The sequence below is a fragment of the Oryx dammah genome, unplaced genomic scaffold, assembly GCF_014754425.2.
Source record: "Oryx dammah isolate SB20612 unplaced genomic scaffold, SCBI_Odam_1.1 HiC_scaffold_22, whole genome shotgun sequence".
NCBI lineage: Eukaryota > Metazoa > Chordata > Mammalia > Artiodactyla > Bovidae > Oryx > Oryx dammah.
In genome coordinates, this window is record NW_024070206.1 from 18,660,533 (window position 1) to 18,686,704 (window position 26,172).

At 42.8% G+C, this 26,172-nt stretch overlaps 1 protein-coding gene and 1 pseudogene across 5 annotated transcripts in view; one reads left to right on the forward strand and one right to left on the reverse strand.

Moving 5' to 3' along the window:
- The window catches only part of PTPN2 (protein tyrosine phosphatase non-receptor type 2), a 65,565-nt gene extending 41,354 nt beyond the window's left edge, over nucleotides 1-24,211 (forward strand). The window contains exons 5-11 of one of the 5 annotated variants that reach the window (XR_005725193.1): nucleotides 983-1,120; nucleotides 7,060-7,269; nucleotides 8,452-8,604; nucleotides 13,359-13,540; nucleotides 17,352-17,453; nucleotides 22,796-22,931; nucleotides 23,844-24,211. Coding sequence is in view for 3 of the 5 variants with exons in the window: in XM_040264591.1 (XP_040120525.1) it covers nucleotides 983-1,120; nucleotides 7,060-7,269; nucleotides 8,452-8,604; nucleotides 13,359-13,540; nucleotides 17,352-17,559 (891 nt within the window). In the remaining 2 variants the exon portion in view is untranslated. The other 4 variants (XR_005725194.1, XM_040264592.1, XM_040264593.1 and 1 more) reach the window with 4 other exon arrangements.
- Nucleotides 16,414-16,802, reverse strand: LOC120881047 (annotated as a pseudogene).
- Nucleotides 24,212-26,172: the final 1,961 nt, after the last annotated feature.

Genomic DNA, 26,172 nt, shown 5'->3' on the forward strand with positions numbered 1-26,172 from the left:
GGGCTTATCTTCTGATTCTTTCCCTTGACTTTTAGTATGTAAGTATGCAATGTTATCTCTAGATATATAGTATTTAGTAGCAGATTAGCAGGTATTTATGGAAAATGTTGTGTTCAGTTGCTAAGTCATGTCCAATTCTTTGCTACCTCATAGACTGCAGCACACTAGGCTTTTTGGTCTTTCACTGTCCCAGAGTTTGCTCAAATTTACGCCTTTTGAGTCAGTGATGACATCCAATCATCTCATCCTCTATCACCCCCTTCTCCTCCTGCCCTCAGTCTTTCCCAGCATCAGGGTCTTTTCTAGCAAGTCAATTCATTGCATCAGGTAGCCAAAGTATTGTAGCTTCAGCTTTAGCAACAGTTCTTCCAGTGAATATTCAGGGTTGATTTCCTTTAGAATTGACTTGGTTTCATCTCCTTGCTGTCCAAGGGACTTTCAAAAGTCTTCTCCAGCACCACAGTTTGAAAGCATCAATTCTTTGGTGTTTACCCTTTTTTATGGTCCAACTCTCACATCCAAACATGACTACCGGAAAAGCCATAGCTTTGACTTTATGGACCTTTGTTGGTGAAGTGATATCTCTGCTTTTTAATATGCTGTCTAGGTTTGTTATAGCTTACGAAAAGTACTTATAAAATAAAGCCTTTCGATACTGTTTGAAGATACAATTCTTGCAAGAGTTTTATATTTATAGAAACATTGAGTAAATACCAGTATGATGTTGAAATACAGGTTATCCTGCTTTAGAAATGACAACTTGATTTTCATTTTATGAACATGATATCTGTTAAGTGTTTAAGTTATAAGAACATTTTACAAACTGCATTTATAAGATGTCAATCTTATTAAAATACATTAAACATCAAACATACTGTGACTATCTCTAGATTTGGGTACTTGAAAAATATATAGCTTGTGTGTGGTTTGTTTGCCTTTCCAGCTTTTTGTGGTTTCATTATGTCTATGTTCTTAACTTTAGGTTAAATGTGCACAGTACTGGCCTACAAAAGATGACCGGGAGATGCTGTTTAAGGAAACGGGCTTCAGCGTGAAGTTCCTGTCAGAGGACGTGAAGTCCTATTACACGGTCCATCTGTTGCAGTTAGGAAACACCAGGGTAAGACTGCTTGTGCCCAGACCATGGGGCTTCATGTGGTGACTTTAAGGATTTTTCTTTGTTCTTAGATTTGAAGTTTGGGGCAGCCCATTCATTGCAGCAATGCCTGTAATGGTTCACCGCCATAACCATGTCCTCATAGATTTTGTTCCCATATGTGGTGGCTCTCTGAGAATTCTTAAGAAATGCTGGAAACTAAGAATTGTGAAGTTCAGGTTGATACCTGAGGATTCTGAGCAACTGATCAGTATTATAATTGGTTGAAGATTGAGGGAGAGGGCTTTAGAATTGGGCAGCCTGGGTTTACATCCAGTGCTGCTGCTCAGTGATCCCTGCCCAGGCCCTCCTTATCTTTAGGGGGAGGCTGTGGTGCCTCTCTGTTCTCATTTGTGACGTTGAGTGAAGACATGGATATCACATGAGGAGGTATGTGCAAAGGTACTGGTACAGAGAGCATGCCTGGGAAATGCTAGCTCTTGTTCTTGACACTTGGAGAGAGTTGCTAATTCGAGGGGTTTGTCACATGGAAATGTGTCTTTATTGAGCTGGTCAAAATGGTGAAATAAATTTACCATATGACCTCATCAGTATTTATTTGGATTTTTTCCAAAAATGTAAGACTCGTTCCTTGGTGCCTGGGTGAGAAACAGGCACGCAGTTGTTGTCTAAGCATCAAGATAGTTCCCCCTCTTCCCATTCACCTCTTTGCTTTCTTTGGTTTGTATTTAGAATAACAAAAAAATATGAACTAAGAGTGATTCTGAGATGCATTCAGAAACTAGAAAAACTAGAAAATATGAAAATGTTTGCCCAGAAATGGCTTCAGGGATGTATCTGGTCTCTAAAGCGAGATACTGTTTTAGTTAAGTATTAAGTGAATTGAGTACTAATGTGTGATCATTAATCCAAAAGAAAAAAAAATTTGTGGAGAAGGGAGGTACATACACTTTTTAGATATGCCGAGTTATCTTTTGTGATTATCTCCTAAAACACCTGTCCTTTGTGACATAAGCGTAGGTGTGTACTGTGTGCGTCTGACTGGGTCCAGCTTGCATGAGAACATAACTCAGCTCTGAGGTCATTCAGGGAGGGGCCTTCTTTATGAAATCTCCTCACTGTGTGTGTTTTGCACCAGTGATTTCATTTGCGTGTATCTTAAGCTGCACTGAAATACATCAACTGCTACTTGGTACTGGTTGTCCAGCCCTTATTCCCAGAAACAGAACTTCATTTCCATAAACTTCTCATGGTTCTGGGAATCACCTTCTCTTAGTATTTATGTATCCTAGGTACTGCATCTACTGTGGCATTAAAATTGATTTAGCAGGAGATTGGCTTAGGTGTTTTTCTCTGTCTTGACTGAGAATTGATTACACTTGAAATAATAAAATACTTTTGTATTTTGTTTATTAGCTTGTGAAGTATTTTCACATGTATATAGTTTGACCCATGGTCTTCCTACAGTGTAGATAAACTCCTAATCCTGTTTTTCTTACTAAAAGAAAATAACCTAAAAATCTATTAGGTTAATGGATTTTTCCCATAAATAGATTACTTAGCCAAATTCCAGATCTCCTAACTTCTAATGACATGGGACCAAGTCTAATTGTTGTGGAAAGAGCCTTGGTTCTAAATTCCTGAAGCGGAGGCCACCCTGGGAGTGGGCCAGCCCCCGCGATTCAGTTTCTGGCAGTGTGTGGTTTCTTACTGGCCTGTGTTCAGAGTCCACTGTAATTGAACAGCAACAGTTGATGTTCTACTTCACAGTCTGTAGTGAGAGTGAGCAGTGTTGGAAGGATAAGGTAGCATTTCAGTGGGTGAGATAGGATTGCGTTAGTCACATTCAGACCCAGGAGCCAAGTGGCCTGAATCCTGGCTGCTGCTCCTGGCCATGTGACCAGTCCTGTACTCGATCTCTGTGCCTACGTTCACTCATCTGCGAAACGAGGGTGATGGCGTGCTTGCCTCATGGGGTTGTCACTGTGACTGCATGAGTTAGTGGTCTGATGGTGCCTGAGGTTCTGGGCTCCCCTGGGTCAGGGCTTCCGTGGGAATGGAGTGAGTTGGGAGGGCCTGCAGGAACCAGGGCAGTGGAGACAGGTGAGCTGAGGGAGAAGGTGCTGATAAAGTAGGGCCGCCTCTCTTGTTCCTGAGGTCAGAGCACCAGGTCGCTTCTAGAGAAGTCTCCTGACCGACCTGGGCAGGGTTGCCCTGTCAGGCCTACTCTGAGAGGACCTTGCATCTGACATGTCTGATGGAGCAGTGGAGCACTAGCAGTCTTTTCAGCATCATGATGAGAGCTCAGTCTGAACTTTTGCCCCCAAGTCCATTCTACTTTTGAATGGCTTAAGCTGTGGAGGTAGTTTTGAGGGGCTTTTAAAATCCAAGGTCACGTGGAGAACTTGCCTTTCGGGCTTTTCTGTTTACTTGCCCTTTGGTGTTTTCCATGTGTCTTCGGTCAGGTTTAGGTGATTTGAGTTCCTGGAAGACAGTGTTGTGCTGAGTTCTGTTTCTTCTGCCCCAGCTTTGCCCCCCAGGCTCCTGTCTGTCCTGTGCACCTTCCATCCAGCTTGTGCCCGTTTTTTACTTCGGTCACTTAATGTGTTGGGGTCCTTATAGTGGGTACACAGAGTCCCCTGTTCACCACCCTGAGAGCTTCTTCTGAAATGCGGAGTCCTTCCCCAAGGCTCTGGAAGCCTTTCCATGGCCCCAGCCCACCTGCCCTTGCCACTCGTCTACCCACCAATTCTCCTGTCCATGCCTGTCTCAGGCACACCCTTCCCTCTGCTTAGAACTGGGCCCTAATGACCCTGGCGTACCGTTCTCTTCTCTTCACCACCTGGGCTTCTGGTCAACTCCCAGAGTGACTTTCAGTGACCATGTATTTAGCTCGGCCATTGCAGTGGCCCTGCAGGAGCTGGTTAAGGACTGGACTAGGACAGTGACCTCGAGGGGGACAGGGTCAACACCTTACTGCTCTCCAGGTGGAGCAGAAACACAGATGAGGAGACTGGAATCGTGGAGAGGTCATAGTTGATTGGAAGTGTTAGGGCTGTGATTAAGGCCACCAGCGAGTGTCCCTGTGTCTCTTCAGGCTTCACTGGTGTGGGGGTTGCCTGTTTACTCCTCACTGGAGCCTGTGAAGTAAGTGCTTTCTCAAACCCCATTAACAGATGGTGAAACTGGGCATATGAAAGTCTTAGAAACACAATCTTGCTACCTTCTGCCTGTGCCTAAAGTTGGGCCTGGGCCACAGAGCTTTGTAGATTTTTTTAATAATAGTTAGAAGATTTATAGTCCTCTTCAAACTGATAATAGTTAACCTGAATTTGAATGGCTCTGTATGGCACACACAATTCACCCCCACGCTCATAGCTCCTGTTGTCTGTCCCTGCTCAGCTCATAGGCCAGCTTCCTGGCCTTCATGGACTCTGAGCTTGTAATCTTATTCAAAGACTAGAGTTAGAATTCTTAAAAAAAATGTAAATGAGATTTTGCCCTAAGAACAGTGCGTGCTAATGTCTTTGTGCAGGGGTGGTGTGCACGATGCAGTGTTTTCTGAAGAAAACGGTTCAGGGATGTGTGGACTGGCAGGTGTGTGCAGACCAGCTGGAGTCTGGTGTGAGGGGCGGCAGTGAGAAGGGATGGAGGCCCGAACTGGGCATCACAGAAGGAAGACCAAGGGCATGGTGACCACGGAGGAGGAAGGGGCGAGTCCACTGGTATGAGATGAGGACTTTGTCAGAAGTTGTGGGATCCGAGTGTAGAAAACTAGGACTCTGTTGGAAATTGTGGGGTCCATGTGTAGAGAACTGGGATTCTGTCAGAAATTGCGGAGTCCGTCTGTAGAGAACTGGGGACTCTGTTGGAAGTCGTGGGTTCGCAGTGTGGAGAACAGGACTCTATTGGAAGTTGTGGGGTCCACGTGTAGAGATGAATTTTATTTGAGCTCTCCCCGCTCTGGAACCCTTCCCCCTTCTCATTACTTTTCCGATATGAAATGAGGGAAAGGGCCTCCAGTTGTGCACATAAACATTTTTATATCACAACAGCAAACATGTGGCTCCTATTACTTCACATGGCCCTTTGGGTATTAATGTGATTTTGTGAGCTGTGTTTTTCGTGTCTTGTTTCAGGAGGGGTTAATTAATTTTTTAAAAAATTACCTATAAGAAGTTCTTTAGTCCGTTCCTGTTGGGGAAGAAAAAGATGGATTTTCAGAAATCTATTAGTGCAGAAGACTGTATTATACAAACAGTGGCGAGCATTTCTCGGAACTGGCTTTGAGAGTCCCAGACACTGTGACCTGAATTTGGAAGAAAGAAAGAGGCCATTGATCTTGAGCCAGCATCATTCAAGCGAAGAAAAAGCAAGTGGTCGCCCAGGATTGTGGGGTGACCTTAGGTTGGGGCCAGGGTGTGATGCAGAGTTGAACTGCACCATATAGGCCACACCCTTGGGAGCAGGGTCCTGACACCACCCCTGCCCGGCCTGGAGCTCTAGCAGGTCCACCCTGACCTGGCTCAGGCCCTGGGGGACCAAGTCTGGCCAGCTGTGCATGGTCAGCACAGCATGGTGGCTGAGGACTGCAGCGGGGCGGCTGTCTGGGGAAGGGTTAAAACATCTCCTGGAACCTCAGGCCTGGAACGTCAGGCCTGTTTATAGGAAGATGTATGTTAACCACGTGCCTGGGTTGAAAATTGTGCAGAGATGTGTTAGTGGGTCCCTGCTCCCTCTGAATGAGGAGTAGGAGGCAGAGCAGTGCTCTTGGGGATGGGGGGCCGCTGGCAGAGCTGAGGGATGTTTTCAATAATGAGTTAGGCAGAAATAAAGGTTGTTGGGAATATCCAGGAAGCGGTGCTGAGTAGCTAGCCAGGCAGGCTGTATGAGACAGGAAGCACTTAGCGTGTTGGTAAACCAAGTTATCAGCACATCAGCCAAGGCATGTCAACAGTTCTAGGATTGGGAATTGTTAGCATGCGGAAAACAGCAATTAGGAGAGAAGTTTCAGTTAAAAATGTAAAGATTGTGTCTTTAATTCTTGAGTTGTTCCTCTGTGCCTGTGTAGCTGAATCAGAAAGATAACTTATAATGGGGACAATTGTATCTTTAAAAACTTAGAAATTGTTTTTTTTTAATAACTTTAAATTAAAAAAAATAATTTATTTATTTGCTTTTGGGTACGCTGGATCTTCGTTGCTATGTGGGCTTTTCTCTAGCTGTGGCGAGCAGGAGCTACTCTCTAGTTGTGGTGTGTGGGCTTCTCTTTTCAGTGGCTTTGCTTGTGGAGCACAGGCTCTAGGGCACCTGGGCTCAGTAGTTGTGGCTCCTGGGCTTAGCTGCCCAGTGGCATGTGAGATCTTCCCAGACCAGGGATCAGTACCATGTCTCCTGCATTGGTAGGCAGATTCTTCACCACTGAGCCACTGGAGAAGGCCCAAAACTTTGAAATTCTTAAACAGGAAATCAGTAAAGATGTGAAATTATACTGGTAGAAATTTATAAAATTTCATGATGAGAATTCACTCATCATGATGTGTGATTTAAGAGGATCTGGCAGCATGTGTGGTGCAGGTCAGTGGAGGAGACCCAGGTGCTGCTCCAGTCCTGTTCTGCCATCTTCTTACATGTGACCTTGGGTGCATTACTTAACCCTTGCCTCAGTTTTCTCACCTGGAAAATGGATTTTAATGGGATTGTTATATGGTTTAATACATAAAAAGCTTAGAATGTACCTACAAAATAGTAATTGTTACAAAAGTGTTAGCTATTAATATATTCCAAATTCTCCTAAAGAAAATCTTCCCAAACTTGTATGCGTGATTATCAACAACCAAATGAAAAGTCACGGTGCATTACACAAAACACATCTTACTGCAGTACATTTTTAAAAGAAAAAACTTAGAACTAACCTTTCCCCCTTAATTTTCACTTTTTAGACTGGTGAAACCAGAACAATATCTCACTTTCATTATACTACCTGGCCAGATTTTGGAGTCCCTGAATCACCAGCTTCGTTTCTCAATTTCTTATTCAAAGTGCGGGAATCTGGCTCCTTGAACCCTGAGCACGGGCCTGCGGTGATCCACTGCAGTGCCGGCATCGGGCGGTCGGGCACCTTCTCTCTGGTGGACAGCTGCCTTGTTCTGGTAAGTGCCCTCATTTCAGGCTCCCATCCTTTTTGTTGTTTCCACTGGCAGAAGTTAAGTTCAAATACCAGGATCCAAGAACTGTGCTTTTCAAACCTAAACATCTGCCTGTTTTTAGAAAAACCAAAAATTCTCTTTCACATCCTTTCAGCTGTCTCTTGCTTGTGATGAGTGGATGGGGCTGTGACCAGGATAATCCTCGAGCTCTGGGAGGAGACTGATGCTGGTAGCTTCGTGTTAGCTAAATGATAGGTTGTCTCCCTCGCCCACTGTATTTTTCAGACATCAGTTGGAAGATAATACTGAATTCCTTCTTGCCTTGGTTTCCTTATTTACAAACTGTGGGTGGTGGTGGTATTTCCCTCCCAGGACTGTTGTGAGAATTAAGTGAATCAGTACATTAGGAACACGTACTGTCTAAGCCCCTTGGTCAGTGTGCTGTTGACATCACCCCCTGAGGTTCCTGTGGTGCCCGCGGGCTGTGTGCCACCCCAGCCCTCCCAGCCCCCGCCAGGAAGCCTGTCTTCCTTTTAGGGCATGTTAGATGTCACTATTTAATACCCTGTGTTTAATACCCTGTGCTTCCATCTAAAGCTGATTGTTACATGTAAGTGAGCTTTGATGAGTTTAAGAACTCTTAAGCATCTGGTCTGTTGATGGTAAATACAGTAACCCTCCCAAAGTTACTGTAGCAGCTGTTCTCTTTTCCACTTGGCGTGGGGTGGGGTGGGGTGGGGGCACAGTGGATTCAGCCTGACTGCTGCAGCAGCGGCCTGACGTATCATCTGCAGTGTTGTCACCATGGGTCTCTCTCTTCCACCCCCTTGGGTGCTGCCTTCCACAGACTGCTGTGTACAGACATGAGGCTGCTGTGTACAGATATGAAGGCAGGGGGCACCCAATGAAAAGATTTACTCCTTAAAAAAGAAGAGCACTAATCTCTGTATTTATCCTTATGTTAAGCCAGCACTCGCCATAAATCCTTCCTTCGACCAATCACCAATTGCTAGGCCACCACAAGTGAGATGACTATTGGCTGGAGTCAGCCGTGGGTCTTCCCTGTGCTGCCTGGACAGGGAACGCCGGCCTGGGCTGGCTTGCCCTTAGTGGTTATCTTGGACTGCTTCTCTTTTCTGGACTCGTAACAACAAATGGCTTGAATAATGTTTACCTCTCTTGCAGATAGAAAAAGGAGACAATATTAACATTAAACAACTGTTATTGAATATGAGAAAATACCGAATGGGACTGATTCAGACGCCAGATCAGCTCAGATTTTCCTACATGACTATAATAGAAGGAGCGAAGTTTATAAAGGGAGACTCAAGTATACAGGTAAACCATGTGTCAAGTGTGTTGTCGGATAACTGCGCTCCGTGTAAGCCACGGGCTTTTCCCCTCCTCCTGAGAAGTGTGTTTACATTAATATGGTGGGTCCAGCTGGCTTCTGAGATGGAAAAGCCTGTGCCCACCTCTTTGTGTACTCCTCAGCCTCTTGTAAAATCTTGCTTATCTCTCAGAAGCCCAGCTGGGAACATAGTTTCATTAAAAAAGGTAGAAGTTTCATGTAGAAGAGAGTCTGAGCATTTAATCATTGAAATAACTGGAAAAATTAGGTACTTTTGGCCCATTAAAACCTGGCCTGGAGTTACACAAGAATACTTAGTTTGTAAATAGATTATCCCATCTGCTACAACAGTGAGCAAGCAGCTTGAGTACTTGCAGCAGATATAATGAACCAGGACAGTGTTGTTTTTCTGTGGTTGGTAGCTTTATTCTCATGAGGGTGTTTTTGTTCTGCAAAAGCTAAGATTGATTTTCAGAAACATGTGTTTATGTACTAACATAAAATGTAAAATAGAAACAGGAGTAACAGTAGACTCCCGTTTCTTGTCTGAGCCAATCATATAGAATTTTACATAAGCAGGTAGATTTTCTTTTTGTTTCTCCTACATAAAACCGCTCACTTGCTCTCTAGCTTCTGTGATCATGGCCAAAAGAGCGAGGTTCTGAATAAGCGCTGTTTTGTAACAGATCACACCATCTGTGGAATGATGTATAACTAGTTGTGTCGTGTAGATTACACAGATACTTAAATACTCCTGAACAGTTTTATTTATCAGCTAACATTTTTGTTGTGATCATTGGTATTATTTTAACTATTCAAGACAGTCTATTTATCAATTAAAATTTTAAGTTTTATTTAAAAGATTCCCCCTCTTTAGCATCAAAGGAAAATTTTTAATGAAGAGAAAGGTGAGGTTCCTTAGTGCCCTCAATCAGTAAAGTGTTTGGTGTGTGAAGATTAAACCCACGAGACTTTAGTGCCTCCCCCAGACGCCACCTCAGCATTCAAGATGGGGAGCGTCTCTAACGTGCATGTCCACCAGATTCAGTGTCAGTGTGTGTGCTGACCCCGTCTGCTGTGCTCATTGCCTTGCTCCTCCTCCAGACGAGCGCTTCCTCAGGGCACTGCCCCTCGCTGCACTTAGAACATGGATGTGCCCCCTCTGAGGGTTGCTTTCCCCATGGAGATGGGTTTTATGGACGTGATTCCCATAGTGACTGTGGTGTGTGGCTCGGGGGAATTTCCTCTGTCCCAGTTTATCTGTGCTGTGTGGCCATCACGTCCCTGACCCAGCACCTTCATCCCTGCTTAGACCCACAGATCCTTTGCCTCCTTCCACAGGGCCCATTGGAAATGCCCCTGTTTCTCAGATGCTCAGGGTCCGAGAGCCTGTTACCTTCCAGGGGGCTCAGTTTCCACAGAACTGGTCTCAGCAATCAGTTAGTACCTACTGAATATATGAGAATTAAGAGACTGTGAAAGTACATCATTTACAAAGTGGAAGTCCTCGCTAACTCACCCTCACCCCCTAGTGTGTAACCACTAATGCGTATGTATGTGTGTGCTTCCAGGGCTGTGTGTCCATGCTTCAGTAGTATTTATGTATCAGTCTGTGGACTTGTTTATGTAGTTATTTCAGACTGTTTTCTCCTTCTGGAACCCCTGATGTCTCATGCTGTAGCCATGTGTCTGTTTAGTGTTGAGATGTAGCCAGTCTGAATCAAGTTCCGCTTAAAATTTAAGGTATACAAATACAGGGAGAAAGAGTATAAAAGATCTCAGTAATTTAAAAAATATTGTGTGTTCAAATAACAATATTTTTAATATATTAAGTTAAATAAAACATGTTAAAATTCATCTTTTTTTAAAACATGGCTATTAGATACTTTTTAAGTTACATATATATGTGGCTTACATTTCACTAGACAGTGCTATCCTAGACCCTTAGCTTAGAACAGAACAGAAATCTCAGAGAAATAGATTTCCTTGAAATCTTAAATCATAAAACTGTCCTGTTACAAAGATCAAGAGTTGCTTTGTTGTGTGAAAACCCCAGAATGCATGGCTCTAAATGTCCGGTGCCCCGCAAGCATCTCCTAGGACACATAAGGGGGTGATAGGAAATTTATGGGCTCTTTTTTTCTCCATGCATCTGCCTCCTCCTCTTTGCCTCTGATTTTGGGGGAAATGAGTATTTGTAAGAAGAAAGAGGGAAGCTTCTCTAGTGTGAGCTGATGGCAGTGGGTGCGGGATACTGTCTTTCTGTCCAGTAGCACCTGCACTGTGTAAGCTTTGTCTCTGGTTCTTTTTCTTGAAGGAGGCAGCTGTCTCCACCTTCTGTCTTAATCTGGGCATATGTGATGAGAGTGGTGTTTTCATTGTTGACTATAGTTTCACGTTCGTTTTCCTGTGAAGATTTCTGATATATGTGGCTATAAAATGATTTAGAACCTGCCAGGACAAAGGAAAGCTGTTAGTATTTACACCTAAAATGACTGTACCTGAAACTATTAACTGTGTGTGATGACAACATAGTGCGTGTTCATGCACTGCCATCTCCAGTGGCCTGGGCCCACCGGGAAAGAAGAGATGAGCTCTAGCTGTCTTTAAAAGGACTCTGTTTACCTTCCATCTTTTTGGCCTGAGGTTGTCATAAACATAGTACCATTGCTGGTGTTTCACATCTTTATTAGCGAATCCTCAGTTCTGCCCAGAGATGTGGCAGAAAGATATTGCTCTTTTTTTTTCCTCCTTTGAAGTTCACTAGCATTGACAGCCCTTACCCACCACCACCCCTGCACCCTGCTGAGTCTTGGTGGATTCTGGGAAGTGGGCCAGTGAGTCTTGTTTCTGGGCATCATCTTGTTTATTGACATTGCTGAGTTTTATCCAAGTATGAGGCCAAGTTGCAGTAACTAGATCTTGGTGAAGAATTGCTCAGCATAATTCTGGAGACAGTTAACATTTTTGTTGGATACTTAAACTCTCTGGTGTCTGACACTGATGGTTATTTCCAAGATGCAGAGTATCCTGAGGGTTTCTGGCACTGTCAGCCCAGGCTGTCTGGGTTCACATCCCAGCTCTGCAGCTGTGGAGCCTGGGGCAGGGTGTTCACTCACAGCCCACCTCCCTGTATGACAGAAGGGAACAGCAGGAGGAGCCACACCTCCTCCGGGGGTCTCTTGAGGATAGGGGACCAGTGTAGGTGGAGTCTTAGGTCAGCCAGGGGTGTGGTAGTGCTCAGGAAGTAGCCGTCTCTCCACCACATTTCCTCCAGTATAAAAAAATCTTGTTTGGACAGAGAAAAAAATTTTTAATAGGAAAGAACAAAATTGACACAGTTATCTCAGGTGAAAGCATCTTACTTTTGGGTGTTGTTATGTGGGTTCTCAGCTCTTGATGAGATAGTCTTTCTGGATGTGATGGAGACACCGCAGGTCCCTTTCGGGAGAGCGCAGACACACCCTGGGTGCCTCATGTCAAGGTTGTCTTTCCCTGAGGTCCACCTCCTTCCTGGCCTTGCCTGTCTGGCCACGCTTTCCAGGCTCCCCTTCCTCCAGCCACGCTGTTGTGCTAACTGCCCTCCAAACACAACAATTTACAGAATTGTACTTTCTGAGTCTTTTGTGAGTCAACTTCATAGAACAAAAGGAGATCTGTTCACACACTATGCACCTTCGTAGAAGAACTATGTCAGGGAAGGTGGAGTGTGACAAAATACCTTTTTAATTCCTTTCTTATGTAATGAGACAAGATGGAAATTAGTTTATCGGTGTGTCAGTGAATTTCCTGAAATTTTTAAATCTAAACATACAGGCATTGTTTAAGTAATGCCATTTTGTACCACAGTAACTTCAGAGAATGAGTATTCTTCTGTCAGTCCCAGAAGAATGTGAGTTGTGCAGTATTCCTTCTCTGTCAGAATCCTTGAAATTCTCAGACAGTAGTTGCAGGGAACCTTACTCATTATTAGATCTGAGACTCCACACTTGCAGGATAGATCTCCAAAGAGGGCCTCTCAGGTCTGTGCCAGAGTCAGAGTTAGAGGTCATGGAAGCCTCTGGCTGTCCCAGCCGTGCCTCTGCTCCTCCATGGATGGCTGGGAGCTGGGTGAACATGTTCCAGCCCTTGGAGGACTTGGAGAGCCTGGGTCTTCCTGCCTCAGAGGAGGAAGGTGGATGGTTCTTCATTGTGGTCTGAGTCCTGCCACCCCACATTCCTGGCTGCTGAGGACCTTCCTGCCCTGGGTCAGGCCAGCTGCTGGTGCCTGTGGTGGGCACAGTCTTTGGAGTCCTATGGCACCGGAGGGACTTGCTGGTTTTCTCTAGACTGTTCAGTGGCAACGAGCCGGAGGACATGGGTCACATTCATGGGCCATTTTAGTCACTCTTCCTGCAACAGGTGCCTCTGCACTGGGGGCAGTACAGTCAGACTTTGAAGATCTTAACCTGAGGTCCTAGTGTAGTTTGTCTCAAATGGGCTAAAGTCACTGTGTTTTATTAAGGTGGTTGTGTGCAACTACATACTGATGTGCATCAGTATTAAATGCTTTATTGTTATTATTAAATTCAACTTCAAGTAGACATAGCTAGAAGTGGTTTGACAAAACACGTTTTCCTCTTTCATTCATGTTAGCATCACAGGGTTCTCTTCACTATATACTTACATTTCATAAATTTTATTTAAGGAAAATCAAAACTCGAGTGTTTTCATTTGTTTCTCATTTCTCTTCCCTATGTAGAAACGTTGGAAAGAACTTTCTAAGGAAGACGTATGTCCTGTTTTTGATCATTCGCCAACCAAAATAATGACTGAAAAATACAATGGGAACAGGATAGGCCTAGAAGAGGAAAAACTGACAGGAGACAGATACTCAGGTCTGTCCTCTAAAACACAGGAAGCTCTGGAGGAGAGCAGCGAGAGGTAAGGTTACTGCAGCAATGTGCTTGCAAAGATGAGACTTATTTTAATAAGTTTGTGGATATGAATTAATATAGATCCTTTGTTTATTGAATTAATGTAACAATTTATTATTGCAGGGCATTTAAATAGTATATGATGACATCATTGATCTCAATGAAGACAGTTTATAGACAGAAGCCTGTTGGAAAATGGCTTGACACAATATGCCTTTAGCACGGTATTAGAATGTAAAAGTTAATATAAGTGGACGCTAAGGTGTGTAGTGTGGCACAGAAAACAAGCAGTAATACCTGCTGTTTGTGTAGTTACGCAGTGTTCATGCTCCTGTTATACAGTGTAAATGATAATATTTCTTTAATACCCCTGAGGGTATAAGTGCTCAGTTGCTAAGTCTTGTCCGACTCTTAATGGCCCCAGAGACTGTAGCCCGCCAGGCTCCTCTGTCCCTGCCTGGCAGGAGCTCTGTCCTAGGCAGGAACACTGGACTGGGCTGCCATTTCCTCCTCCAGGAGATCTTCCCGACCCAGGGATCGAACCAGCATCTCCTGTGCCTCCTGCATTGGCAGGCGGATTCTTGACCACTAAGCCCCCTGGGAATCCCATTAATACCATTATGAAATAGTTAAATGAATATTTCAATTTAAATTTGTTATTGAAGGAAAAATGTCTTTCTAAAAAATCACATAAAATGCCCTATACTTTTAGAGTTTTGAGTGCATATGAATGTGTAAACTCTTCAAGTTTTTAAATTCGGAAAATTATACTTCTAGGGCTCCAGATATCTCACATTGTATGAAATTGATATCCTGAGTTGTGAGTTTCTTAGAAAAGTGAAGGAACATTTTTTCTTCCTCTCTTCAGTATCTGAGTGATTTTTTTTTTTTTCTTTTTGTCAAACATGCTTTTTCTTGTGGGAAATTTTACATTGTAGTCATATTTGTTACTTTGGGATCTTGGGATATGCTGTGAAAACCATTAAGGTCTCTTTACATTATAACTTCATTTCTGTGTTTCCCCAAGACATAAGGAATTGCGATGCATGGCAGTTACATGTTGTACTGCAGAGTTTGTTCTGACTTAACTGTGCCGCTCCTTATATGTGATGTCAGTGGTTTAGTCACAAGTTAAAGCATAGAGGTGTTTGTCTTTTCTTCTACCTCAGACTTAATGCTTTTAAGTCAGGAAATAATACTGTGAGCTCTGTATCCTTTTATATATTTTATATGTGCTTTGCCTGCTCTTGATTACAAGGTAATTTTTTTTTTTTTAACTGGCAGGTACATACATACTTGTTATATGAATTTTCAGTCCAGAGAGTGAATTTTGAGTAATAGTTTTTGCACATCATTGTAAGAAATACTCAGGTGGAGATCATTCAGGCAGAGCTACCTGTGTCTGTGATAAGAGAAAGTGGAAGGAAGACTGCAAGGCATACGGGGATGGGCAAAACATAGTCCCAAGTTGCTAATACACTTAGAGGACAAAACAAGAACCCAGACCAGCATCATAAGTGATTTACTGTAAATGAAGTGCTATAAGATAAGAATAGAAAGACTCCAGGGCTGAGAGAAGCGAAGAGAAGTGTGTTCTTAGTTTAGAAGGAAACAGACTTGGAGAACAGCAGAAAAGCTACTTGGGCAGGACCAAAGCCATATACGGTAGGCAAACACTGGAGAGTCTTTGTGAGCATGCGTTCTCTCATCTCCTTTGTGTGTTAACTAGGAGTGGGGCTGCTGGGTCACACGTGGTCAGTACATGGGGATCATTTTTAAGCCACTTTTCCAAATGACTGCATCACTTTGTCTTCTCACCAGCAGTGGCTGAAGGTGCCCTTATCCCCAAGAATAATTTAACATTGATAAAATAATCTAATGTGTAGACTATATCTAAAGTTCTCTAATTATCGAAAACCCACCTTATAGCTTTAGAGAAAATAACTGTACTGAGATAATATACATATGAAATTGACAGATTTAGAGCATACAGTTCAGTGTGTTGAGCATATTTACAGAGTTACGTAGCGGTCACCATAATGTAATTTTGGAACATTTTTATGATCCTGGTCTGTTTAGCTATTTAAAAAAGTAATTCATGATCTTGTCCAGGATCATGCAGCGTATGAGTGGTTCTTCAGGCTCCTCACCTGGGACCATCCACCACCTTCTGTTCACTCCCTGCTGGACATTGTTTGCAGCTTTTAGATGAGTTGCCTTCTAGGACATCCCATGATCTGGATCCCTCTGACTGTTCCTCATTATTAGACTTAGGTTAAACACTTGAGGCAAGAAGAAAGCTGGCTATTGATATAGTAGACACTGAAGAGGCATTCAGGACTCTTAACCAAGCAGCAAGTCAGGGCTATGCCTCACAGCGATTGCTGTGGCATAGGCAGCCTGACTCTGAAGGCAGGGAGGCTGGTTAGGCTTCCACTGTAATATAGCAGTACCTGAAGGGAGATGCGGTTTGTGGGATTTAGTTTTTTTGTAACTAATTTTAATAGCCCTTACACTCGATGTAATTGTTATGCAAAATATTTAGATGAGCACTCTTCTTTTAAAAATATATGTTAAATAGGCAGGTTTCCATCCATTTCACTTCAGTCGTTTAGTCTTGTCCAACTCTTTGCGACCCTATGGACTGCAGCACGCTGGGCTTCTTTGTCCATCACTAACTCCCAGAGCTTGCTCAGACTCATGTCCATCGAATTGGTGATGCCATCCAACCATCTCATCCTCTTAAATTTCCATGAGTTTCCATTAAGTAAGTGAAAAAAAAAATTTAAGTTTTGCTTTCCGTATCATTTGAAGAAGGGAAATTATTTTAAATACTACTCAAGCTTATTAAAAACACATTTTTAAAGTATTATAAAATGGTTAGCTTTCCTCAGCTTCAGGGCTTGTGTTGCTCCCAGACTTTGCATATAACTGAACTCTCAGATCTGCTCACACCTGTTGAATTGATTCCACTTTGCATTCTAAGGTGTCAGTTTCTTCATGCAAAGTTTTTTTTTGCTTCTTCCAGCATTTCTCATGTTTTTCCTCAAGAGTGCCTGATGGGAAGATTGCCAGTCTCACATCATTAAGCAGTCTTCATCTACAAGCATGATGTCCTCACAAGCATCTCTATGTTTTAGAACTGTTTCCTTTTTCTGTTTCTTCCTTCAGCTCTGTGATTCTACTTGTATACTGTGAAAAGGTGTCTTTTGTTGATTTTTAAAAGTAACAGCGTCTGCTACTGCTGCCTTCTTCATGGTGGCTGTCATCTTGGGCTTTTGAGATTTTCTTCTTAAGGGGGAAAAATAGTAAAGTACATGTTGCCATCAACTGTTCTTTGCCTTGTTCCAGGACTGTGATGTTGGGAGTCAGATAGCTTCCATTGAAACAAAAATTCTGTATTGAACAGGAAAATGGGAGCTAGGAAAGGGTGTGGGCAGACGAAAATAAGCACCACACAGCAGAACATTCAAGAAAATGTTAACTTTAGGGGTTTTTGTGGAAAATCAGATGTAAACTCCAGAGGGGACCGGATGCTGAAGGGACCCTCTGTCTTCCCGGTACTGCTGACTGGTTAGCAAAGAAGGATAGAACACTGACACCGTGGTTCTTTTCAGGTCCCACTAAAAGTATATTTATTAGCACAGAGTTGAACTGGCAAGTGTTGTTGAACAATCCGAGTGTCTATCTGTGGACCATTCAGAGCATTGAGGCCTTTCCCCTTCTTGCAGTGTCTTAAGGAGTTGAGGGGTGGGGGGATGTGGGCGGAGTCCCTGCCTGCAGCTGAGCCCGCCTGCTGATACTCTGTCTGTTCACAGTGCTCTGCGCAAGCGCCTCCGGGAGGACAGGAAGGCCAGCACCGCCCAGAAGGTGCAGCAGATGAAGCAGAGGCTGAGCGAGACTGAGCGCAAGAGGAAAAGGTGGTTATATTGGCAACCTATTCTCACTAAGATGGGGTTTGTGTCAGTCATTCTGGTTGGCGCTTTTGTTGGCTGGACACTGTTTCTTCAGCAGAATGCCCTATAAGTAACTAATTCTGCCCCGCAAGCTTCGGCCCTAGCAGCTGACAGTGTTGCGTGAGTCACAGAGTTGGTCTGTCACAGACTCCTCACCTAGATGGTGCGCGTGACTTGACACCCACAGGGAAGTGTGGTGTGTGGTCCCCCCAGCACCCCAGGGCACTGCCCACAATACCCACCCCCTAAGTAAAGACTTGAATGCTTCTTAAGAACTGGTACATTTTCCACTGTGTTCATACATGCTAAGTGTAATATTTCACCTGACCAGACTGAGAAATCCTTTACCATAAGGGTTCATTTTTGGAGGCTGTCTGGATTTTAACCTGCACTTGATATAAGCAATAAATATTGTGGTTTTATTGACATTATTATTGGAGAGAAAATGACCTTAAAGTAATGCGTGTAATGTATAATGTACTGTTGACATGGGCATCAACATTTTATATTCTTAACCATTTCAGGGTAAATATATTTTATAAGTACCTATTTAATCTTACTTTTGTAGTTAAATGTACTTTTTAAAAGCTCAATTTGAAAAAATCTGTTACCATAAAAATAATGATAAATTGTATGTTGATTCAATTGTACTGGATACGTTTTCTTAAAGAGAAGTTTGATATGAGCAGGTAGAGCTCTGAATAAGTAATTTTTACTATATATTTGCATTTCTTTTATGTTTTACAGTCTTCCCAATTTTAAAAAGAAAAACAAACAAAGAAACAAAAATTTTCTCTAAAAATATCTTTGAAGGAAGGTTCTCCTTACTGGCGTAGTCAGGTAACAGTTGGTCAAGACTTTGTAAAGAAACTGGTTTCTGTAAAGCCCATTATTAATACTGTTTATCTTTCAGGAAAATTTCAATGTAATTACCCTAAGTTATAATTGGGGTAAATCATGATTTAGGAAATCAAAATAAGGAACAGCATTTTATTATCCATGATTTCCATTTATTTGACTGAAGTTTTGCAGTAAAAATAATTTTCAAGTTCTTTCTACTTCAATAAATAGTATAATGATGTTCAAACTTTATACTGTCCCTTTAACTTCTTAATGAGTATTTTTAAAGCCTATTGTTTAATGAATTTAAATGCTCATTTGAGTTCTAGTGTTTTAACTTGTTTTATTTAAACTTTAGGTGTTATAAATTTAGTTGCTGAAATAATGAAATCACATTATTTTGGTGGTTTCAAACTATGCTGGTGGGATATCTAAGGGGTTACCAGGAAGGGATAGAGGGGACGCTGAACTTCCAGCCAGGTGTCTCTGCTTTATCCACTTTACAGGGTAAGATTGCTGCACCAGGCTGAAATATTTTCAGAGAGCAGTTACCATTTAAACACAGTTTGAAAAATGTCAGTATAGATAGACTTTTGAGTGGGTTTGAATAGCCTTCTAAGGCTGTGAGAGCAGGACACATGTGGTGCTGCGTAGAGGACAGCTGTGTCTGGAGCACGCCCCGCTCAGCACCACTGCATCCTGTTAGCTTTACACTGAAGGAGGTAAGAGGGACATTTCTGTGTCTGCCTGCTTGACACCTGTATTCAGGCACCAAGGTCCTTACATTTTAGGTCATTATTGGTTTAAAATCTTTCTTTCCAATTAGCCTTGGTTTATCTTTGCTAAAATACAGTAGTTACTATGCAAGTCAAATACAGGTCAGTTCAGTCTAGACCTGTTCAATTCCAACTGCAGGTAGCCTTGCTTTCAGTAAAAGTAAAGTAAAAAGACTTTATGGGAAACACAAGCTGGTAATGATGCCCTTGTTCCCAGGCAGAGGAGGGCGACTGCTCTTGGGGTTCAGTGCTTCAGCTTTGCTGTCTGTCTGCTTTCTGTCCTTCTGGAGCTGTGTGTCCTAATGTATTCTTCAAGTCACATCCAGGGCAGCAGACCCTTGTTAATCAACTTCTGCATAGGTTAGTCGTCTTCCTCCTCTTGGCAGATGCTTGAGGCGAGCACGTCGGTTTTTACCAGGGGTCGTGTTTTTTTTTTTACCATTTGCTACAAATGGGTGGCGAGGTGCCTGAACTTTATTAAAGGAGGTGTCTGGTTGAGGGAGGGTGGGCAGGCGGGGTCCTGGCCTCAGGTAACAGCCACCGGGGTCAGCGGCCACAGCGGTCTGTGTCTTCCCAGGATGTGGTCTCCATGGTGTTTCCTAATTAGAACAGATGTGGAACATCAGTTCTGTGTTTGACTTTGCTGAGGTGGTATTTTCTTAATAAAAAAAGCCAGAAGCTTTATTGTTTTTAAGAAAATATTTGCATTAATACTTGGTTCATTTTGTGTTCGTGTCTGTTTCTGCTCATAAGCAGGCAGCCCTGATTCAGAGCCATCTTCTCTGGTTCCACCATGGGCTCCAACCTTGTGTCCATGTTCATCCGAGCACTTAATTTCATCCTCCTGCTGATTTTTATCTATGATTGCATGTGTAGAATATCTAAAAACCCAATTCTCCATATTTAGTGGGTCCATATGTATCTTAATGTGAAAATGCAGAGAGGACTGTGGTGACACAGACCGTTTCTTGTGTTTAGAGAATGATTTTGTGTTTGTCCTTTTTTCTCTTTGGTCTTTTTGGTCCATTTCATTATGTATTAGTATTTCTACTAAGGAATGAACAAAAAAAGAGGAAAGAAGTGAAGTGATTTTTTTTTTTAATATAGCCCTGCCTAACAGGTGTGTCAGAGGAAGGAATTGTGACTCAAATTATTAATTTTATGTACACTTCTGCATGTCCCCTTTGTTTCACATAAACTAGAATTGATGGTTTGAATCAAAAAACACCTGTTAGTTTAAGAAGCAGTTTCTGACACAGGGCCATCCTTCTGCTTTCATCAGTTCCACCTTTGCTTGCAGGGTTCTTGGCAGTGATGGTTGTTCCCACTTAGTGGTGGTTTCCACTGCTCCGGGCTCTGTGTTTCGGAGTGTTCTCTGTTGACTTCCAGCTGATGAAGGTGTTCGGGTCACTGACCCAGAGTCACCTGAGATTTGACTTTTCCACCGTCTCTCCTGGTCCTGGTGCTGAAGAGTCCTGTGTGTTTAGAATTAAATTCTCAGAGAAAGGTGTAACTTCTGCAAGTTGCTTCTCTCTTAGAAGAATGTCTTGGACTGGATTCTTTGTGAGCCAACACAGGCCAGACCTGATGACTGGAAATCTTGTATTGACCATTGTATACTCTAGGGAATGCACTTCTGAAGTGCCTACCTGGTTATTATACAGGATTTTTAATTTATTTATTTTTAAAATTTTTATTTATTAATTTTTGGTATGTGGGATCTTAGTTCCCCAACCAGGAATTAAACCTGTGCCCTCTGTGTTAGGAGCTCACAGTCTTAACCGCTGGACCACCAGGAAAGTACCCTGTACAGGTTTCAGGATCTTGCTGCCTTGATTTTTACTTTCAGACACAGTCTTACAGACACTTCGTAAATGTGGCTCACTGTAGGTCGAATGCCGCTGTGCATGGCACCCACTTTTCCTGAGTCCAGGCAAGAGTGTAGGAGTCACACTGTCTGTCAGTGCTGACTGGTTTCTGATCCTGGCAGGTCCGAGCAGGGCTGCCAGTGGGTAGGAAGCATGGGCGTGGGCAGGAGCAGTGAGTCTGGGCCCCTGTCCCCACGTCACAGCTGTTTATATCTCTCACATCAGGAAGCTCTCGTTTGGCTTTGACTTGTTTAGATGATGAGATGCAGCATCTTCTAAACACAGTTTTTGAAAAACAGAAATGCAGTATTTTTTCACATAATAAAATGCAGTCCTGCTGGCTTGCTGAAAATATAGGTCTTGTCTTCCCCGGATGATGTATTCTGGAGCTTTCTCCGAGTTCGCTGGTTTGAATTTGAGGCTGCTCTCCCTCACATCTATCTTCAGAGCCCTGTTTCTGGGCCAGCGGCACCATAGCCCCTGCAGCAGGAGACGAGTCGGAAAGGCTGCGCGTCCTCTGTGCTCCTGGGTGTGTATGTGCCGTCCCATCACGGAGGGTGCCTGGGTGAGCGATGACTCAACCAGAGGCTTTATCAGGAACAGCCTGACCATGGATATTCTCCAGTGCCCTCACAAGCTCTGTGCGGTCCAGTGGGAGAATGAACAGTTCAGTCATTGGAACTCTTTCTGTTTTGCTTTTGTAATTTAGAGTGGAATACAGGACTTACAGGACTCAGGGCAGATATCACTTGCAGAATCTAATACTTTCTGGTTTTCCACCACATACTATGTTTGGGGAACTGTAAGGAGAGTGGCTGGGAGTTTTTATCTTTATGGAGACTGTTTTTTTTCCCCCAGAGTAAAACATCAATTCTTTACTGGTGCTTTCATTTGGTATAGAATTTTTAGACATATGATGACAAATTACTGCTATAAAAAACCTGAAGTTATTTCGAGTTTGGTGAATTCAGGAGAAGGAAACTGGGCAAGCTAATCTTGTCTGTAAGGCAGTGAGTGCCTTGCTCACCCCAGAAAAGTGTGTGTGACTCTTTTTAGTGAAACATGAGTGTGAGCATCTGGTGGCTGGAACTACTTTGGGTGCATTTGACATTGTTCCTTTAGGTGTGGAGCTGGCCCCTGTTGACCTTAAGTTGTTCTGCAGAGTCGTTCATCTAGTGGAGTGTGTCTTTAATGCACTGCCAGTTGTGTCAGTCAGTTTAAATACACCTCCCCTACATACAAACACACTCCACCTCTCCTAAACACACACACACACACTCCACCTCTCCTAAATACACACACATACACCCTGAGTCAGAGAACCAGCAACTTGCCTGCAGCTGTACATCTAGTTCATGTCAGAGCTGAGACATGGACTCCCATCTGTAGAATCCCAGTGACTCCAGATCTCGTACTTTCCCATTATGTCTCACTGGGCCTGTATTTATGGAATATTTACATAGAACGTTAGACAGCTACTTTTGCCTGTTAAAACCTGAAACAACCCTCTTTTTATGGTTCAAGTGAAACAAAAGTTTTTCCCTCCAAAAAACTTTGTGGAATAGTTTGAACTACTGCTGATCCAGAGGAATCCTGGAAATCAGACTACTCTGTGACTCAAACCATGGTTCCATTCACTCTGACTCATGAGCTTTGTTCTTTTGCTTTCATGAGGGGCTTCTGAAGGTGTGGGGAACACTTCATATTTGCAATAGTCAGGGTTGATCAGGAGCTTCGTTTCTTACGTCAGCCACTTTGGTTCAGGGTTTGGTTTTGTTTCGCTTCCCTGCAGGAAGCACCCGTTGTGTTTCTGTGCCCACAGGCATCTAACGAGAATGTTCCCTTGGTGTCTGGACATTTCTGTGTTGGTGCTGGAAACCTGACACCAAAGAGCCAGCACTCAGGAAGAAGCCAACTCGCAGTGTTGGGGGTTTTGATGGAACGTTTTGGATAAAAGTGTGGGTGCAGTTTATGTCTTCTGTTTATATACGTGGGGACACAATAATAACAGGTATTGAGATCTGGGCTGTTGTGTTTTTTTTTTTTTTTTTGGTCATAGCAGAGGAAGTTGGGAAAAACCAGTTACCACCTCAGAAATTCAGCTGTTTGCAAACATTGTGAAATAACATTAAAATCTCAGCTGCCCTTAAACTAGTTATTTCATCTCTATCGCTTGTTGAAACTCTCATTTATCTTTACTTTTTGGCATTAAAATACAATAAATCTATCAATTATTTCATGTCTGTGTTTTCTTTTAATACTTAAATCATGTCACTTCAGTTCTGCATTGCTGTGATCATTAGTGTTATCCTTCAGGACAAAATGCACGCTGCTCACAGTCCGTGAGTTAAAGATATAAGCCAACTTTATGTTCAGATGTTACATTCATTAATATTTTTAGCAGTATGACACATTGGAGGTCCAAATTGGATTAGACTTTTGCATTGAATTCCAAAGTATTGGTAAGTCTAGCACATATCATATAATCTTGCTGAACTGTTGTGGGTACATTTTTTTTTTAACCTGTCTGTCCGTCAGTATTGCTCACTTGGAGGTCATTTCTTGAGTAATACAGGATGACCTACAAAATTTATAGTTAGTGATTCTTGTAAAAGACTTGAGTTATGGTGCTTTAACATAAGTCTGCCTCACACCACCAGTTGTATTTGAAGAGCAAACACATAAGCAGCTTTACCAAGATAACAGTGAAGCATTCAGTGTGATTGAGTGTGATGTGTTGGAATGTTTTTTTTTTTTTTTTTTTACCTTTTTAGTTCATTGTTAGTCCTTTTATGTCTGTGTGTGTCTGTGTACGTCTGTGTGTTTGGTAAATACGAATTGAATAGATGACTTCTTATTTTATGTTTTAGGCCAAGATTGACAGACACCTAAATATTCATGCCTTGAGAATATTCTGCAGCTATAAATTTTGAACCATTGATGTGCAAAACAAGACCTGACGCCCACTCCGGAATCTCAGTGAGGCTTGATAAGCCTGTAGATTGCCTCACATGTGTCTGTTTACAAAGTAAACCTTACATCCAGGGAGCGAAGAGCGCCACCAGCGGAAGACTGTGCAGAAGCCTCTAATTCAATGCATTGTTAAGTTTTCTAATGCGCGTGTGAAATGTAGAAAGATGTAAAAGAAATAAATTAGGAGAGACTACTTTGTATTGTACTGCCATTCCTACTGTATTTTTATACCTTTTGGCAGCATTAAATATTTTTATTAAATAGACGATGTTGGTTTGTGTGCATTATCTTAGGACAGTTCTGCTTCACATAATGAATGTTCTCCTAAGGGTCTGCTCTCAGGTTTTTATATCCGGCAGTCGATGTTTACAGTGAAATTGGTTCAAAACGTTGGTCCCTTGCTTCTTTGAGATTTTTATTTAGTTAGCCATCAGTAGCCTATCAGTGGGCTTCCCTGGTGGCTCAATGGTAAAAAGAGTCTGCCTGCCAATGCAGGAGGCCCGGGTTTGATTCCTAACGGAAGATCCCCTGGAGAAGGGAATGGCAACCCACTCCAGTATTTTTGTTTAGAAAATTCCATGGACAGAGGAGCCTGGTGGGCTACAGTCCATGGGGTTGCTGAAGAGTCGGGCACAACCAAGCGACTAACACACACAGCCTATCAAAATGGGTTAGGTGATGCAACAATATCCCTTTTGTTAATTGGAAAAGCATTAATATGGATGATGGTATTAAATCAGTGTTCAGTAAGTGTAGCACTTAAGTGCAGTTTCTGAATCACAGTGTTAGTCTCATGTTGAAGGCTGTGCTTTCCCCAACACTTCCTGCGGTAAAGAGACCAAAGGCTCCTTCCCCAGGGGTTTCTGGCCTTCTGACTGTCTGATCTCCGAACTGTGTGGTGGGTTTGGGCTCAGAATCTACTCGTCGTCAGGCTCCTGGTGAGGTTCCCTCCTCTGCATCAGGTGAGCATCACTTTAACATGTGACAACTCACTATTGTTTTGCCACTGTGAAAGTTTTGTAACACCGTTCATTGAATAATTGGTATCATCTTTCACAAATTTAATGACTTTTCCTTTTCCTTTTTGCCTTGTTGTCCAGCGAGTTTTGGTCTATTTTAGGAGTAAGCAGACATTACCAATCCCTACTAAATCTTTCCTGAAGAATACATGGAAAGTTTGTTAGGCCACAAAGAGCATCAAAACTTTCCTTCAGTGTGTCAACAGATCTTGAACACATTCTCTGCCCTTGGTGCCTCCGTTTTCTGACTTCCTGTACTCTCCCCAAGCAGTATGTGGCTTTCTCTGGTGTCTCTCCAAAAATGTCTCATAGAGGTCATCTTCGCTTATGCTCTACCAAACACAGTGGTCTCTCTTTGGTTCTTCCCTTGTTTGACTTCTTGAGGGCAGAATCACCTCCTTTGAAGCTTCTCCTTAAGAGTCAGTAGGACTTCTCTCTGGGTTTTCTCAGTCCTCCTGCCTGACTCCTCCTCCTCCTGGAACTCCAGACCTGTTGATATTAATCTCCCTATCCCTCCCAACCGCCAGTCCCTGGCAACCACCATTCCAGTGTTTGACTCTATGATTAGACTATTTTAGATACTTTTACGTAGGAGGAAAATCTACTACTTGGCTTTCTGTGACTAGGTTGTTTCACTTAGCATAATTCTCTCAAGGCTCATTTATGGTTTTTAAGGCTGAGCAGTATTTACTTCATTGTATGTATGGACCACACTTTTAAAATCCATTCATCTGTCAGTGGTTGTAGCTATATATTGGCTGTTACAAATAGTGCTCCAGTGAACCTGGGAGTGCTCATATGTCTAGAAGATCCTGATTTCAGTTCTGTTGGATTGATACCCAGAAGTTGGATTGCTGCGTTGTGTGGTGGTCATATTTTTAATTTCTTGAGGAACTTCTGTGCTGTTTGCTGCTGCAGCTGTTCCATTGTGCATTCCCACCAGCAGTACATGAGGGCTCCAGTTTCACCTCATCCTCACCATCACTTGTCTTTTTTATAACAACCCTGACAGGTATTGGTGGTATCGCATTATGGCTTCAATTTGCATTTCCCTGATGACTAGTGATGTTGAACATTATTCCGTATACCTGTTGGCCATCTGTATGTCCTCTTAGATAATGTCTGTTTACGTTAAGTCCTTTACCCTTTCACTGGATTTGTTCTTTTGCTGCTGAGTTGTATATTTTGGAGACCAGCCCTTTATCAG